Source organism: Montipora capricornis, chromosome 4 (genome assembly GCF_036669925.1).
Source record: "Montipora capricornis isolate CH-2021 chromosome 4, ASM3666992v2, whole genome shotgun sequence".
Classification (NCBI taxonomy): domain Eukaryota; kingdom Metazoa; phylum Cnidaria; class Anthozoa; order Scleractinia; family Acroporidae; genus Montipora; species Montipora capricornis.
Genome location: NC_090886.1, coordinates 40,262,362 through 40,280,172, shown reverse-complemented (window position 1 = coordinate 40,280,172; position 17,811 = coordinate 40,262,362). Strand labels below are relative to the sequence as shown.

Genomic DNA, 17,811 nt, shown 5'->3' with positions numbered 1-17,811 from the left:
CTGGTTCAATAGCAAATTGATCCGTTCTCATCAGTTCTCATCATCTTCTAAACGCGGATGTACCTTCCAGTGAACATACCCTTTTCTACACGTTCTCTTAACCATTTTTTATTTTTATCTTTATTTTCCTCGTTTGAATCCGTCATTTCCGTCCTCAAACAGCTCCAGTAACACAAGCCGCTACGAGCGGTTTTCGTTTCAGTGTTAGCGTCATGTTTAAGGCTGGTTTCCATATCATCGCAGACGATCGCAGATCGCAGACGATCGCAAAGAGAGCTGTTTCCATATAATCGCAGACGATCGCAAAAGATCGCAGAGTCGGCTGCAGCCATACATTTCGGTCAGCAGAAATGTCAAATGTACACGCGCGTTGTGCTCGCCGCAAAATCTTAGAAAAAAACATGGCGGACATGAGGAGGAAATTTTGCTGCAAGCAAATTTACTTCTTCTTTTAGTCCTGAAGGGACGGCATCGTCAGCTTCAAAAGCGAAGGAAGCATCGGTTTGAGTTCGAAAAATATTCATGAAGAGACAAAAACTTGGGGTTTTCCACACACTGCCGTGAGAGAACTTCGTGTTTCTGACAGAACAGTAACGAACATAAACGAACATTCAGGCTTTGTTGCTAAGAAGCGTTGAATCATTTGAGTCAGAATTAAAATTATTATGGGATACGTTTCGATCGCAGATCGCAGAACTTTGCTTTCCATATGATCGAAGACGATCGCAGACGGTCGCAGAAGATAGAACCATGTTCTATCTTCTGCGATCGTCTGCGATAACGATCGCGGGATCGCAGACGATCGCAAACGATCGCAGAAGTGGGTTTCCATATGATCGCAGACGATCGCAGAACTTTCTGCGATCTACAATATGCGATTCTCGATCGTCTGCGATTATGTGGAAACCAGCCTTTATAAATTTAGCGCCAACTTGAACTTGAATGAGTTTCGTAAGGCAATGTTGGATAGTGTTTTGCCTTTACCTCAACATTTACATCCAACAATGTTGCATGTGGAATCCAACTTTGTTCGATAGTTTAGTTTGAGCTTATATGGCAATTGATTGCGCTAAGCGTTGCTAACCTAAATTTTTTTTCGCCGGCGAGCGAACTTTCTCTCTGAATAAAGCAAAAAAAAGTGTTTTTTGGAAAGTTTGGATCAATTTTGACGTTTGGAAGTACCGGTACTCGAAAAGATAAGAAATGTTTTTGTGATGACTTCGTCTGTCTGACCACCAGGTGTTACACAACATTGCATCTTCATCTTCTCATATCCAATGCGCGCTCCTGGAATAGTTCTTAATTATTCTTTACTTGTATTAAATGCTGATTGTAGGTATAGTGATCAAATTTTGGTTTGAAATCATTGAAATCAAGGCTTCTCCCCGAAAGGCGTACCCAGTCCCTTCTCCATGCCGCCTCTGTTTTGAAAAAATTGCAGTGCAACGAATCGGAAAGGTAGAAGCCGAAAAGCCTTTGCGCGCTCCAATATTTATTTCGTAATCCTACGTTCCATCCACTGCGAATAGAAAGAAAAAAAAAGTAACCATTGGATATGAGTGTGTTTGATGTTTGGGTTTTATGGAAAGCAACTCGAAAACGGGGAGTTGACGGGCGGGATTGACTGCCTAGCCAGTTACGATAGCAACACTCAACCGCACGATCGTTCTTCACTTAATTATTAATTAATTATTACTGAAAAAGGTATATTATAATAATTATTCAAATAAAATTTTATCATTGCTTTAATATCTGTTTCAGAAATAACACGCGTTGTGGGAAACAAGAAAGGAATCCTGACGCGCCAACGACAACCGAAAGCTGCTGCTCATGTCTTGCGCATGCGATACTTAAACATCTCAACCAGAAGTTGGCAGAGTAAAGATGCTAATGATGTGGACGTGACAGGAGTCAATAGCCGTTAAAAACACAATGTGGCACTGAAATTGACCCTTATTCTAATTGTAATGAAGTGATTTCTCTGTTTAAAGAGAACAGGTTATTTTGGTGTGAAATCCTAAGCTTTTTAGGAAGCAACCTGTCTCGTGTGTCAACATTTTAAGAAAACTAACATTGAAAATATCATGACACCGAACTTTCGCAGAAATTTCTTCGGGCATGGCCGCGTGGCCTAATGGATAAGGCGTCCGACTTCGGATCGGAAGATTGGGGGTTCGAGTCCCTTCGTGGTCGACTTTTTTTTTTTTTTTTACTTTTGTAAGTCCTGTTTTATAAAATAAAGCAATGTAATGAAAGATAAAAAAGTTATCCCCTGGTTAAAAAAAGCCGTGACTCGAGTTATGCCTCAATGGTTCCACCCTCAGTGTCTTTGAACCAATACCGAAGTTAACCTCATGGCGGGAAATTTGTTTGGTATGAACTCAGCAAAGATCTTGTTACCCGTATCAATTTCTTTCGTCTCATTTTTCCGTGAAATCGAACCAAAAAGGAAAACGGACAATTCTTTGAAGACGGGAAACTGTCCAAATTATTCATATTAACCGCAGAAATTACGATAAGACATTTCCTGACTTTCAGGAATGACAGGTCTACAAATACTCTTTTGGTTTGCAAAAAAAAAACCTCTTGTTGGAACTCTTCAACCGAGGTACGGATTTTGTGAGGTTCTCACCTTTAATCTTACGAGCGAAGACTATCAAAAACCTAGACAAAACAGGCCCCAGCCAACAAAGTCTGTTGCTTTTGCGAATGAGTTAGTTGACAAATGCATTTTAAAAAAGTGTTCTCATATGATAAATCGGAACCAGGAGCCGATAATTTGGGGCTGTCGTCAGATAATTTCTGCCGGAACCCGATAAAGCAACTGAGAATTGATACCAGATGTGCATCTTGTTAAGTTTTAATCGAATACTTAAACGTGCACCGGAGAATTTGGTTAAATTGTTCGTTGCAGTTAGGCTCACTTGAAGTTACTTAGAGGTCGAGATTCAAAACACGAATAGGAGACTACCTGGAACAAAAATTCACACATTTTTCCCGCAGCTTAAATCAGCTGAAGATTGTTTTCGTTTTTTAAACGATCATAAGCTATCACAATTTGTAGATCCAGCGTTGCCCCTGCCTTAGATATCTAACACCTGTAATAATTTGCAATAACACTTCTTTAACGCTCATCCTGCGGAAAAGGAAACAGGAAATTCTACTCAAGGAATAGATAGCAAAGGCACAATGTCTGAGGTGCAAATTGACCGTGGCGAGCCAGTCCAACACGGGTGGACAATTATTGAGAGCCAACAATTTGCATAATTTCCCATTTTGCTCGTGGCGGAATGCGAAATGATTGAGTGTCGCGACAGTAAAGGATTCTTAGAGCATTCATCCCAGGCACTCAAGATTCCGTTGAAATATCTGTTCTGATGGAATGTTTCCTACAATTTTTGAAAATTTTGCCTTTTCTTTTGTCGTGAAGTCGAAAACAAGTTACCGAAAGGCCCAACAGAACGGCAACCCTAATGGTAGTCCTTGGATCTTCTTAAGGGTTATTTTTTTGCAATTATTACATTCAAAAAGGTCAGCTAGCATTTTTGGGAAGCCGATCGCAGAATGATTTCCGGTCCGGGCCTTCATTATGCTTGCAGAATAAATTAATTATGCATTCGCGCTATTGTTTTGTAGAACAATACGTATACCCAAGGGAATCGAAAAAAGTACATGGCCAATTTGTACTTACGGGATGAATGAAAGTGGATCTCATTTTCCTCTCCTTCTCCCTTTCTCTCTCTTTTTTGCTCAAATCGCTCACGTCGGTACTCCTTTTTGGCCTAGCTTTCCTCTATCTATTCCTTTCTCCGGTCCTTTTTTCCAGATCCCGCTTGGCGTTTTGTGGTATTACAATGATACGTCACTCGCAGCCTGCCTTGAACACCGACCCACTGTAAATCTCTGGATTACTTGTCCCTGTTCTTGACCACTGAGCTAACGCGTCAAGTTGCTAATTCACATCTTGAAAATGATATATTTTTTGAGTTCTGACTATTTACATAACAATTATAAGTAATTATATACATGTGCCGTGCACCTACTACAATCGAACCCACAAATCGTAAGTTACAGTTCAGCCTGAGATCCCTGTTTCACTGCTTTTCCTTCGTGCCCCGTGCTGCATACTTCTAAGTTCATTGCATGGAAGAGTCGTGTACCACGCTTCCAGTCTGATTGGTGCATCCTTCATGGGAAACTTTAATGCACGCGTTCATTGCAACGTTTCCCTTCTTTTGAAGCAAACTAGTGTCTTCGTAATAATCAAGATGGCTACCGAAGTAATAGCGTCAGCAAAGTGAGATTTGAACATTTAGAAATAGGCCATTTCCGAGTTTATGTCTGCCTCCTCTTCAAGGCGAGTCCAAGTGCGAAGTTGTTGTGATGGTAATTAGTTCTACTTTACATATGAATGAAAACTAATTTTCATAACAAAAACTTCGCACTTAGACTCGCTTTGAAGAGGAGGCAGACATGAACTCGGAAATGGCCTATTGTCTCTGCTTCAGTATAGCCGATCCCGAAAGGTGCATAGAGTGGTGCAAGAAACACAATTTACTTTCGTAGTCACTGAAATGTCCAAAACCTGTGTGGAAATGCGGTCGGGAGATGGATTTGTTTCGCGATATTCAAGAAAACACTGCAATGGATAACCTTCAATCCGCCGGAACTCATGATTTTCTGGCAGTGAGCTTTCCTTGAAAACAACATTAGCCCTAGCGACCTGTGGCCGGAAAGCTTACGATTGCCTTCAAGACGAGGGGTAAAATCATCTCATAGCTAACCATCGCCTAAACTTCGTCGACCCAGACAAACGAGTCCACACCAGAGTATTGAAAAGACATGGTGGGGAGTGAAACGAAGTATGCCTCGTACAGGAACATGCACGGATCTCTGCACTTGGAAGCATCATTGATATTGCGCCGATCTCTACAAAGAGCGATAAAACGCAAAAGCCCACTAAATGCACCGTTTGTGATCCTGAAATTGCCGTACCTTATACAGGAAAGGAAGAAAACACTTTGCAGTGCTTCGGAGAATTCGCAAACAGAAAGAAAGAACAACTTCACGAAAACAAGAGCAGCCATTATAAATTTGTGATAACAGTAATTTTATTTGGTTTGTTTGTTATGTATGAAAATGTGAACCCTTTTACAACGATTGCTTGAAACTCCACTTTTTTCGCTTATTCTAAAACTGAAAAATGGCTAAAACGGCAGAAAAAGTGCCAAAATGTCAGGAAAAATGTTCAATTTTCCGTATTTCAGTCAGAAATTAGACCGGTTTTTTTTTTTAACTCTATAGACTTAGGAAAAAACCTCTAAGAAAAAAGAATAAAGCGCCACAGTCCCAAACTACGTCTATTGTTATCGCTATTGTTTTCTTGAAACAAAGGACCGTATAGTAGGGACCTGTGCGGAAATCTTGCCCAGATCGCGAGCTAGGATGCGTGTGAAAAGTAACAAGTTCAATAGTCAGCTATCAATTTCTCGACGGAAGATTTTATCCGCTGAGATTTCGTGTTTTTCAATCTACTCTCATCATCGATCTACTTCATCTGGCTAAAGCCAGCGACCCACTAAGGCGATTTTGTTCACCGAATGCTGCGAGCGGCGTATAAAATCGCTGATATCTCAGTAGCATCTCAGATATGTGCGATTAAACCGCTGCAATTCGCCTGGTGTGCCCACGAGGCCTGCTTCTGCTGATTTTTACGCCCGTCGCAGCGAATTTGCTGAAGGATTCAACCAAGCCTTACGATTTTATCACGTAACTGCATAAAAATGGTGGACAACAGCGAAGCATGGTGGACAGATTAAAGAGAAGAGACGAGGCTACGAACAAAAGTGGAGTGGAAATCGCCAGCTGTGCCCGTACCACGGAGCAACGAAATTCGCTGGCGATTTTTCCCTGCCGATCAAAAATCGCTGCGATCGGCGAATAAAATCGCTGAGTGTGTTCGCTGGTTGAATTTATTTTCATCTTCAAGTTATTCGCACTAAAAACACCCCAAGAACAACTAATATGACTATTCAGCAGCCTATGAGTAGGAGCCTGCATGTGCACTATATCCTTGAGTCAACCTTTGCCGTATCTTTCTATTTTTAGAACCAACCCTTCAGCAGGAGACTGAAATTTACATTAATTTACACCAATTCGCACAATTTGCGTACATTGTTTTTGCAATTTTTGTCTTCGTTAGACGACGATTTTATTCTGATTGGCCATTTTAAATTTTAAACAGTACATGGAATGCCGAAGAACTCGTGGCGTTCTAAAAATAGAAAGATGCGCGCAAAGGTTGACTCATAGGGCTTTTATGGGAGAGGCAAGCTCCTACTAATAGGCTCCTGCACTATTTCAAACCAGAGTTTAACTCTGTTCAAACGTACCAGTTGCGGATGGCTTTGGATTTCAAGTTCGCGCTGTTGCCTACACTTTGAGTTCTATTCAGCGTCCTTGTAAAGGCGTAAACCCGAGATCATCTTGCGTAAAATGTCATTGTTTTGACCAGGCAGCTATCAGGTGGTTCCTGTCGTACCAAATAGACTATAAAGGCCTGATTTCATGGAGAATTTCAGCCCGGTTAGCCTGGCTGAGAGTTCAGCCCGGGTTCAGAAAGAAATCCTCCTGGAATGAAAGTGGAAAGTACATGGAGAAGGTTTCAGCCCGGCCAAACGGGCTGAGAAATACGCAAAAAGTCCATGTAATCGAAATGAAATGTCAGCCCGGGCTGAGAAAGGAATGTGAGCATGCGCATAAATTGTGTTTTCGCATCTTAGTAAATGATCTCGCGCCAGTCTCGTCACCAGAGCCTCGGGTCGACCCAAGGCCCTGGGAAACTCTATCAAGTTAGGAGAACATGCGCCGTGGGGTTCTTATAGCCAGAAATTGCCTCGTTGAACCTTACTGCGCCTGCTCTTTCGATGAAAGAAACGGAAAGCCTTAATGATGTATAAGACAATGAATGGACATGCCCCGAGTTATCTTCAACTTCTTTTCACTCAGTATTACTCTAATTACAACCTGAGAAACTCTGAGGGAAAACTGGCTTTTTCAAGACCGAGAACTGATTATTTAAAGCAAAGCTCCTCCTATAGCGGATAACTTGCCCAATAGCTTAAAAAATGTTGGATCTGTTGAGCAATTTAAGCGAAACCTGAAGAAGGTATCCAGCATATCTCCCACATGGCAATCATGTAAAGCAGTCGTTAATAGTTCTAGTTTTTAACTTAATTGTAAAGCTTATCAACTGATGATTTTCCGCGTTTAAATAGTCTTACTACTACTACCTTATATGGTAAATGATTGCGCTTAGCGTTGCTGAACTAAAAATTTTTACGCCACAAAGCGAAATTTCTCTTGGTATAATGCAAAAGAAAAACGTTTTTGTGGAAAGTTTGGATCAATTTCGAAGCTTAGAAGTACGCGAAAAGGAAAGAAATGTTTTTGTGATAAGCCTGCTTCTGTCTGACCACAAGGTGTTACACAACATCGCATCTTCATCAAGTTTTTTCGATTTCGCTAGGATGTTCTCCCTTTTTTCGCTCGTATTTCGTACTTTCAAACTTTTGGAGTTTAAGGAATTTAATGAAACACTTATTCCATTCGCGCTTGTTGGATATGAGACTGCTTATAGCCAACTCCGCGCTACGCGCATCGTTGGCTATTTAACATCTCATATCCAACGCGCGCTCATGGAATAATAATTATTTTACGAGGGCACGCTGGATATGAAGCGATAGATAACCGACGAGGTTGGTTATAATCATTTTATATCCAGCAAGCCCGAGTAGATGGGGGTGGTGAATAGCCTGAGTTAGAGTTTAGTGAGTTGGCTTTTGACTTTGTCAATCATAGTCACTATTTATGTGACACTGCTTGGCAGAAATCCAACGCCTACAACTTTGAGATGACCCAAAACCAATCTCTTATATAAGACTTATAATTAGTCCAAGTCAGAAAATATCTAAGCCTGACCCTTCAGGTGTCACAGGGGTCCCCCATGCAAGGATCAGTAAACTATAGTTAGCCGTTAGACATGAGTGAACTCTGGAAATGATATTGCTGAGGTTGGGGTGGAGTTTGATCCTAGCTGGAATCATAGCTGCGAAAAGCAAGAACTTTGTTCTGCATCTGAAGGTGCTAAGTTACAGCATTGATGGTGCCTTTTTGTAAATTATCCAGTCAGACGGTAACACACAACCGTAATAAATATACTAAAGAAATTACAATAATAATAGCAATAATTAAGACTATGACAATAGTAATTCAAAATTAAACAGAAAGTTTTAAATTAACATGTTTGACCTGTGTGTTAAGTGTTGGTTTGTCGTAAAATATGTGCAACGCCTCTTTGCTTTTAAGAGCAAATCACGAAGATGCCTGATCGATGCTGGCAAAATTGTCACGGGAGCATGAAGAGCGAGATGCTAAGGAGCTCTCCAGATGCTTGAAAATGTGTGAGGCCCTGTCCGTTTCCAAGTGTTCCCTTACACGTGTGTTGAAATGTCGGGTGGTCTCACCGACAAAGCAAGCTGCACAGCCTGCACACGAAAATTTATAAACTACACATGATCAGAGTCCATCACGGATAAGGTCTTTCACACTAAAGAGGCTACCTACTTTGAAGGAGGAAAGCGCTAACACAATGTTTGCATTATTACAATAGAAATGTGAAAGTCGACGAATGCGCTTTTGGGCGATGCTAGATAAATAACCTATGTAGGGTAATTTGAAATAAAAGATATTGGGCGCTTGTTCACCAGTTGATCTTACGGCGTTGCCCGTTACATACTGCGTGACACTGCGGTTAATGATTCTTTCAATCAGCCTAGATGGATACAGGTTTTTGTTTAGGATGAATGTTAGTGACGCGATGTCCTCATTAAACGCTTGCCAGGTGTTACAAATCTTGAGAATTCTATCAACAAGGGTCTTGACTAGCCCAATTTTGTATGAAAATGAGGTAAAGCAAGAAAAGCATGTTAATAAGCCGGTGAATGTTTTCTTACGGAATACTCTAGTAACTACCGTGGGCCCCGTGTCAACGTGTATATCTAAAAAGGACACTTTATGATCTGATTCCGCTACCATTGTGAATCGTATGTTGGGATGACGGGAGTTGATGAAATCAAAAAATAGTAACTTAAGGCATCAGACTCCGTATGAAACAAACAAAAAGTGTCATCTACGTACCGTCGATATAATAGAATTTCCGACAGGAAAGTGTCTAGCCACTTCATTTCATGGTGCCCCATAAAAAGATTAGCCAAGACAGGTGCAAGTGGGGACCCCAAAGAAACACCGTCCATCTGGTCATAAAATGACCCATCAAAAAGAAAACACCGTCTATCTGGTCATAAAATGACCCATCAAAAAGAAAATGCGTTTGAGAGGTGGCTACGAAGAAAAGCTTTTTGAGATCATCGTGTGCAATTTTCATGTTAGGAATAACCTTGAGAATATATTCAACAGCGAGATCGATACTCTCTTCCAAAGGAATGTTTGTGAACAAGCTTTCAATACCACCGTTTCGCCCGATCATCTCTTCTATTGGTACCTGCAACTACAAGCCATCTAAATACCTTTGCAGTCTCCTACAGCCTCATATCAGTCGTCCGAACACTGTGCTGGTGATACATTCACATTTGTACGGGAGATCCAAAGCCTCTCTATGCAAGGCAAATACATGGTGATGTCCTTTGACGTTGAGGGCTTGTTCACAAACATTCCTTTGGAAGAGAGTATCGATCTCGCTGTTGAATATATTCTCAAGGGTATTCCCAACATGAAAATTGCAACACACCTGTAAGGGACACACTTGGAAACGGACAGGGCCTCACACATTTTCAAGCATCTGGAGAGCTCCTTAGCGTGTCGCTCTGCATGCTCTCGTGACAATTTTGCCATCATCAATCAGGCATCTTCGCGATTTGCTCTTAAAATCAAAGAGGCGTTGCACTTGCTTTGGGACAAACCAACACTTAACGCACAGGTCAAACCTGTTAATTTAAACTTTCTTTTTAATTTTGAATTACTATTGTCATAGTCTTAATTATTACTATTATTATTGTAATTTCTCTAGTATTTATATTTCACTGGAATTTATTGCTCATTTCACTCTGAAGATGGCAGAGGCAACTGCCGCAACATCCTGTTTTTCTTTTTTTGAATTAATTTCATCACTGCTTTTATCCAGACAACAGTAATCACTGCATTACCAGTGGTTTCTCTTCTAGCGATTCAAACTTACGGCCGTTTTCAGCTATAAAATAAAAAAAACTCCAACCACGCCCTTTCAAAAGATCAAAATCAATCATATATCATTTCATTTATTGTACAAAACAGAAGTCTCGCTGTCGTTTTCCACCATCCGCAAACTAGAAATCTGACATCAGCCGACATCCCTCCTTAGCGCTCGTGTGAAAAGTGACAAGTGTGCCCGTATGCAAAGACGACATTGACAAGAAGAAGAATGTCATTCCTAATATAGTGACTTTCATATAACCCGGAATGCATTTTGTTTCCCTCACAAAATTAGGCATACAATATTGTTTTCAAATGCACTTGGGAATAGTTGACAATAAGCCAGTATCAAAAATACCATAATACTCTTTTTTTGTACCTCCAGAATTTTGCATAAGCATTGTTTCCAGTTTCTCTCGGGACCATTGTAAGTCCCAAGAGAAAAAAAAAACAATGGTTAATGCAATGGTATTTTTGATACTGGTTAATAGTTATTGCAAAAATTTGGGGCGAAAACAAAATGCCTTGCGGGTTATATGAAAGTTGTTCATTGCATATATTTTCCGATTATTGCAACTCTCGGAGTTCGCTTGTAAAAGGCAAGACTGTAAAGCATAAAAATGTGAAATGAGCGTCAACCGTCCTGGAATTGAATCGGTAAACTCAAGAGAAAATGATGGGACAGAGAAGGAGGCTCCCGCTTCAGCCCTTGGGATATGTCATGTCCACGAAAGTTATTTTTAGACTAGCGGAAGTCTTCCGAGACGTCCGCATGCAGGCCAACCTCGGTCCGATGTTTGAAAGAAAATATATATTCATCAGCCTTTAACGTGCGCCATCATTTTCTCTTTTCACTAAGAACCTGAGAGCGAAGCAAGACTGCATGCGGACGTCTCAGAAGACAGACTTCCGCTAGAACAAAGACTACCGCTCGTCTAAAAATAACTTTCGTGGACATAACATATCCCGGCCAACGCCTTGAGCCTCCCTCTCTGTCCCCTCTTTTTCTCTTGGTAAACTGTATTGATGAGTGGCAAGTAAAGTGAGAAATTATCGTCGCTTGCTCAAGTAGTCCACATAACCTCAAGTGTGGCCATTTCACATGTTGATGTGACCGAAATGTAACAAAATGTAAAATGCACGTGCAGAGTGCGCGGAGCATGCAGAGCCATTGTTTTGCGCATGCTCGGTCACTTACGTCTTCTTTGCTCAAGATCCCCTACATGGATTGAAACGTTGAAACCTTGGTTCGCCGGAGTCGCGTAAAAGTAGCCTACGTAGCAAGCGGTGTGGTAAATTTTAGAAGCTTCTTTCCACCGGGGTTGACTTTCGAGTGATCGTTTGAAAGTAAATGGCCGCGCGAAAAGCACCCTCGCGTTCTCGTTTGACTGCGGTCCAGGTTTTTGCGCGGCCATATTCAAAGTCAACCCCGGTGGAAAGAAGCGTCTACTTTCGATAAAAAAAGTGCTAGGCACGCTAATGTAAAAGAATTTCTCCACGTATCCCCGAGTCACCATTGAAAATACATCATCTCATCCTCATTGGGAAAACAGTTGCCTCTAAAACTGTTACTTGAATAAACCTAATCACTTTAACCCAACTTTAATATGAAATAAAGAATTTTTTTAATGTCAGTGATATAGTGTCTGTTTCCTGGAAATGTCAAATTGAGCTTAAGCCTGGTTTACACTGTGACATAAGCATAATTAAGCATAAGCATAAGAAACATACTGCATAAGCTGTGTAAACCGGGGAGTGGCATAAGCCTAAGCATAACAAAAAGGAATCGTTTGCCATTTTTTACGCTTCTGCTTATGTTACGTTAATAACTGTGTAAACCGGGTGGAACACAAACGGCATAAGCATAAGACCGAGGTGTCTGCTGTTTTTTATGCCAGCGGATATTCAAGATCATTAGTGCCTAAGATGGCGACCTCTGGCGACCGAAGGTACTGCTTTTTACGAGAAACTTGCTGGGGCAGTTTGCAATTTTACCTGCTGTCAGGTGAAATATATCCCGGCCTGAGATAAAATTCTCGGTCTGCTAGCTGCTGTTCCCATACCAGATTATGAAAGTGACCTTGTTCTGATTGTTCTTTCCTCTTTTGGGAAATGTCCCTCAGCCAACAGGCCCCAGTTGTTCAAACGATGGATTGCGCTATCGGCCGGATAAATCACTATCCACTGGATAACTCAAATTGTTGTGCTAGTGTTTATCCACTGGATAGTGATTTATCCGGTGGATAGCGCTATCCATCGGCATGATCGTTTGAACAACTGGCCGGCAAGGACGTCTTTCTGATTTCTCGTTCTCTCTCTTTTCGTCGTCAGTTCTTCTACATAGCAGCAATGAAAGGAGGAGAATTTCTTCTTCGTATACCATTTTGGAAACTTGGCTTGTCGCATTCTCCAGCGAGTTTTTTTTTCTGGAGCTAACTGCGCTTGTTTGCTTTCTTGTTGCGTGCTTGTACAATAAGTGTGAACTTCGTTATCTGCTTATGCTTATATCGCCCCAGTGTAAACCAGGTCCCGGTTGTTCAAAAGCCGATTAACGCTAATCTCAGATTAAAAATAAACCAAGGAGTGTATTTCTCTACTCTCAAATGCTGTTCAAAGATGATATTCGGTAAAACTTTGAATTAGAAGAAGTCATTCTTGAAAAACAAAAATAAGGGAGAGAAACGCTAATCCTGGATTAAGTTAATCGCCTTTCGAAAAACCGGGCCCAGTCTTTAACGAACGACTAATATTTCGTAGGGATAAATTCACTTTTTAAGAGTTTTTTTTTAAAGGCAATTTTGGAATGCAGCTTATTAATCCGCATAAAATCAAAAATGAACAAACAATATCCAAGAAAAAATTATGATAAATAAAGCATCACATATATGTGACTGAAGAAAATCAGCCTGAAAAAAAGTATATAAGTTGTTGAACAAAACGTGACGTGACAATTGATGCTTGCTTCACCACTGTGACAAACGAAGCCTGTCACAAAACTGGATTGTAATTTGTAATTGTGATTTTGTTCCAATTTCCTTTGTGCAGTTTATTTTTGGATAACCAAGTTGTTTTCACGCAACCAATTGTCTAATTTTAAATTCAATGCCTTGTCTCAGACGAATTTCTGTGAAAAAAAAAACACTTGATTTTTCATCCGGAATGATATCTGTTTTGACGTCATTAAATTCGTTTCCGTTGTCTTCATTTTAACGTCCAGGAGAAACAAATTGCCTAGTACACTCAATCATTTATACCTCAGTCCGCTCATATTTACCCGAAAGTCAATATTAATAAGTTTACGATAGCATACGGATTATTTTGCACCTCGTAGTTGGTGTAAGAAATAAATGGCCGTAAAGAACGTGGTACTTCTCAGTCCACCAACACTTATATTTATATTTTGTCTGCTGTCGGCAGGCTCTGTCGGCTGCAAAGATATGTAAAATACCACATTTTCTCTCAAAGGAGAGCAATTATTGTTATTTTTTGTCAAAGGGGACCGGTGACTTAAAAGACAATAGGTAGGTTGAAAAAATTCAAGAAGTATAAATTTCTAAATATAGATAGAGAAATCTTTGAAAAAAATAAAACATATGATGTCAAAAGATTACAGAAAAGCATTGACTAAAGAATCTTTTTTGGTATAATTGCAGTTTTAAGAGCTTCAAGAGCTAGTAAACTACGTTTTAGACTTCCTCAAACTTGAGATTGGAGTGCAGACTAATATCGTTAATTGAAGGGAAGATGTTATACCAGAAGGCCAGTCACAATTTAAGTGGTAGCGGGGCGTATTTGATTTGAAATGTATTTTGCTTAATTAATTTTTTTTCTAGTTCTTTCTTTCTAACTGGTCTTACTAGTATTCTGTTCTCCAAAAATAGTACATATGACGGAATAATATTTCAAACCTCGGAATTAAGGTTCCCTCGAAAAACCACAAAAGGTCACTTTATAATTTGAGGAAACCAAAGTTTACTTTATCTCAGCTTTTGTTTTTTTATACAGAGTTGTCAAATTTGTCAACTTTGAATAAAGAAACTAACAATTGTCTCAAAAAGTGATATACCTGAACTAGTATTTCAGATTTTGATTAATGAATTTGTGATTTTCAGGGAGTCACCTCGATGATTTGAAGACATCAGCTAATTAAGTTTGTTTCAGTATATTGCAAATTATTTTCGAATCGCTTGCGTTCATTACATACTTGCTACAAACCGAGTTCGAGGTCCGTACTGTAAGTAGTATTTTACTCTTCGAGCTGTCAGAACAATTCAGCTTGCGTATGTCTTTCGCCAAACAAAGCTGTTTTTTTTGCACAACACCTGAGAATACAGAAGCAAACCTATGGCCTCCTCAGCTGGGAGATAAGACACAGCCCTTTTGGAATTTTAAATAATGGAGGTTATAAAGGCTTATGCGGCTAAGTGTAGTAACTGCGGCTTGCCGCGAAACCTAACCACCAAACGACAATCACTGGTCGCGCTTTCAGTAAACTCTGATGTACATTTGTAGTTAATCCTTGATGGTAACGTAGTATGGAAGAATACTGAGTAATTTTGTGGTTATTCCCGTCTTGATGTACTTTGAAACTACTGTAGTCACTTGGATTTTCCGAAAAAATTGCTTTTGTAAATACGTATACAGAATTCCGTTTTGCACTAGTTTTGTCCCTTAAAAAAAAGAAACCCGTGATTTTCGAAAAGACTTTTTTCACGCGACAGCAAAGAGGATGGATACCCGGGGGTTACGAAAAAAGAAAATTTGCTACTTTTTAAGAAAGAATTGCCCTGTTCGCTTTCGTAAGGACCGACTATGGTTGACCAAGGTTAATTAAGGAACTGGCTTTTTTATTCCGTGTACATTGAGTCTGTATGCTCATTTTCGCTGGTGAAGGATTTGATTCAGTTTTACGCGATATCATTCAAGTTCTTAAGAAAAAATCTACTCTTTTAATATTTCTATTGTATCTCAGTTTATGTAAAATGCGTACAGAATTTTATTTATTAAAGTTTAATTTATTGCTGAATAATACAGGTTCCAAAAGGGAGCTTTTGAATATTATGGTGCTTCTCAGCTTGACATTGGTAATATTACAATCTCATGTATGTTTTCAACAGTGTCGTAGACATCATTCCTTGACTAAAGTGACTGATAACAAGTCATTAAAATTGAAATAAAAACTTTATCCTTTTCGAGTTATCAGTCTGCCATTTTAAAACAAGCAGATAATTAAAATACTCTTCAATTTTTTCTTCGCCCATCTATGAGGTTATTTTTTGTTTACAGTTCTCCATTCTCAGTGAGATTATCTTTTTTGCAAGACACCCCAGGGTTTATCCAAATTAAAGTCGCGGAGATTTTAGCTTGCAAATAGTGTCTGTAAAAAATGCGATAAACTCAATTGCCGTAAAATTAGCTTCAAATGAAATGGCCATTGAGAAAAATCTGCTTGGTCTATTGGTGTTTGTTATCAGTTTTTGGCAAGAGGAGATCAAAAAGTTATTGGTGCTAAATAAATTGTATATTTTGCTCTTCGACGAAAACACTCCTCACGACAGCAGCAAGTCAGGCCTATTGGGTCACATGACGAAACCCAGCCAATGAGCGCACGGTTGATGCCTGCCTCGGCAACGTCATTTGCTGCCATCTTATTTTCCGATTTCCTTTGAGCGAAAAACAATTAGCGGCTCGCTTTTCCTTGAGTTTTGCTCGTTTATTTAGGTCCGATGTTTAGGAAGTCATGCTCCTAGCATGACCGCTTCGAATCCCATGCTTCATGGCTCAGACTTGGACGAATGTTGTTCGAATGTGTTTGCACTGGTAAGTCAATTCCTTCGTTCGATTGTGAGGGTTCTATTTCTGCTTGTCACATGTTACAGTGTTCTGTAAGGTTGTAACTCGCTCCCGAAACGTGTGAATATTTATTTGCCAATTATCAAGAGTATGCCGTGTTGCTGTAGTGCAAATAGATGATCTTGGGTCAGCCATCTGAGGTTAACTTAACGGAACCAAAGGCAATTCGCGGGCGTGATGTCGAGTTATAGTTGAATGTCGTAATGAACATGTCCTTCTATTTAACAAACGGTGGAATTAATTCATTCTAAATATTCTCCTTAATTGCCTACAGTACTATGAATTCCCTCTTTTTTGAGTTTGCATCGGAAATGATAAGCCCTTTGAGCCTTGAAGCAAAATATGTGCATCGATTCTAAGCTGACAAATAGATCGAGGAAGCCTTGTACAAGACCCACTCGAACGTGAATTACAGTTCAATCTTAGAGTGGGTTTTGATGGGCAACGGCAGTTTAGTTTACAAACAACATGCTATGGCGCTTGGCATTCGTTTACACGTATCATTCAAGGATTTTTATTGTTTTCCATCAAATGGGAAGCTTTGATGTTATAAAGGAATTGCGCGGTTGTGCTTATAAGCAGGCGAGACAAGAGCTACAATGTAGGTTAATCTAGTAGTCCACTCGTCTCGGTGGTGACATTTTTTTTCCGATAATACGTGCATGCTTGTTCGGATTACTTCTTCCTCTTCTAGTGTAGATATAGTGTCCCCAAAGCTTAAAAATGTGCTTGGCTTTTAATCTTGTTGATTCCTAACCGAAATATTCAATGCGTATGTATTTTACCTGCAAACCAAAAATCAATGTGCGGGGCAATATTTTTCCGGTGGAACAGCCGATTTAAGTATTGTATTTAATTTTGTCGCACGGCCACTAAATATGCCACGGGATTGAATTTGCCACACTGTGTTGATAAGTGTTGTCGTGTTTTCGATGTAAAATTAGCCAGAAATTACCCGAATGCATGCCACTTCACACATCTCTCTCAAACTTTGGCGAGCGTGTTGTGTCAAATTTGGAACTGTCTAACTCTTTGGTGAGTGAAACCGACAGTCTGAATAATTAATCAGTCAACTGGATTTTTATTGAGAAAGAATTGATCTTTACTTGTTTACTTCGGTGCATTCCGTGTGTTTCTTGTAAGCCCCTTACCAGTTGCAGTGACCCTTCCGAGTCGATCATTTATTCGCTTTTCACTACTAGCGTTTCACGAAGATGAAACATTTATCACGGGTTTTCCTCATGTTCGTTAATTAATTTTCATGCAAGGTGTACTATAGCATGATAATTATGTGCAACTATAAAGACTCAGTGTTGCCGGAAATTTTACTCTCTTTTATTGTGACTACAGAGACGAGATTTTTTTTTTTTGAGAAGATTGTGGATTTTTAGTGTCAATTTCAATGTGCAATGAACAAGCTGTGCAAAATGTGCGAGTCTGCCACGCGAACAGATCATCTAGTGATAACAAATAATAGCACTAACCTGTGATCGCAAAATTTTTTTTGGGGGGGGAAATTGCATACACATGACGAGTTCCTTGAATTTTAGGCGATGGCGTCTGCAATCTGCACGTGAATTTTTTCCGTCATTGTCGAGGGAAAGAAGCGGTCACTTGAAATAGCATCAAATGTCGGAGTGGAATATTTGAGCGTTTAACATCGGGTTTTAAGATATCATCTTTTAAATGTGTCATGTTAATCAAAGTTTC

The 17,811-nt window shown here is 39.9% G+C and overlaps 2 protein-coding genes, 1 long non-coding RNA gene and 1 other non-coding gene across 7 annotated transcripts in view; 3 read left to right on the top strand and 1 right to left on the bottom strand.

Moving 5' to 3' along the window:
- LOC138046927 (beta-glucuronidase-like) overlaps window positions 1-2,264 on the top strand; it is a 26,948-nt gene extending 24,684 nt beyond the window's left edge. For all 3 annotated transcript variants that reach the window (XM_068893555.1, XM_068893554.1, XM_068893557.1), the window contains one exon: window positions 1,762-2,264. In XM_068893555.1, coding sequence (XP_068749656.1) covers window positions 1,762-1,925 — 164 coding nt within the window. In that variant the 3' untranslated portion in view covers window positions 1,926-2,264. The remainder of the gene's footprint in view (window positions 1-1,761) is intronic.
- Window positions 1,760-3,567, bottom strand: LOC138046935 (uncharacterized). The gene is made up of 2 exons (XR_011131750.1): window positions 3,099-3,567; window positions 1,760-2,824 (listed from the first exon to the last, which is right to left on the bottom strand). It is a non-coding gene; the product is annotated as an uncharacterized lncRNA (long non-coding RNA).
- Window positions 2,121-2,193, top strand: Trnar-ucg (transfer RNA arginine (anticodon UCG)). The gene has a single exon. It is a non-coding gene; the product is annotated as a tRNA-Arg (tRNA).
- Window positions 3,568-15,890: 12,323 nt separating the features above from the next.
- LOC138046922 (mediator of RNA polymerase II transcription subunit 13-like) overlaps window positions 15,891-17,811 on the top strand; it is a 49,341-nt gene continuing 47,420 nt past the window's right edge. The window contains exon 1 of one of the 2 annotated variants that reach the window (XM_068893548.1): window positions 15,891-16,068. In XM_068893548.1, the coding sequence (XP_068749649.1) occupies window positions 16,000-16,068 (69 nt within the window). In that variant the 5' untranslated portion in view covers window positions 15,891-15,999. The remainder of the gene's footprint in view (window positions 16,069-17,811) is intronic. The other variant, XM_068893549.1, reaches the window with a different exon arrangement.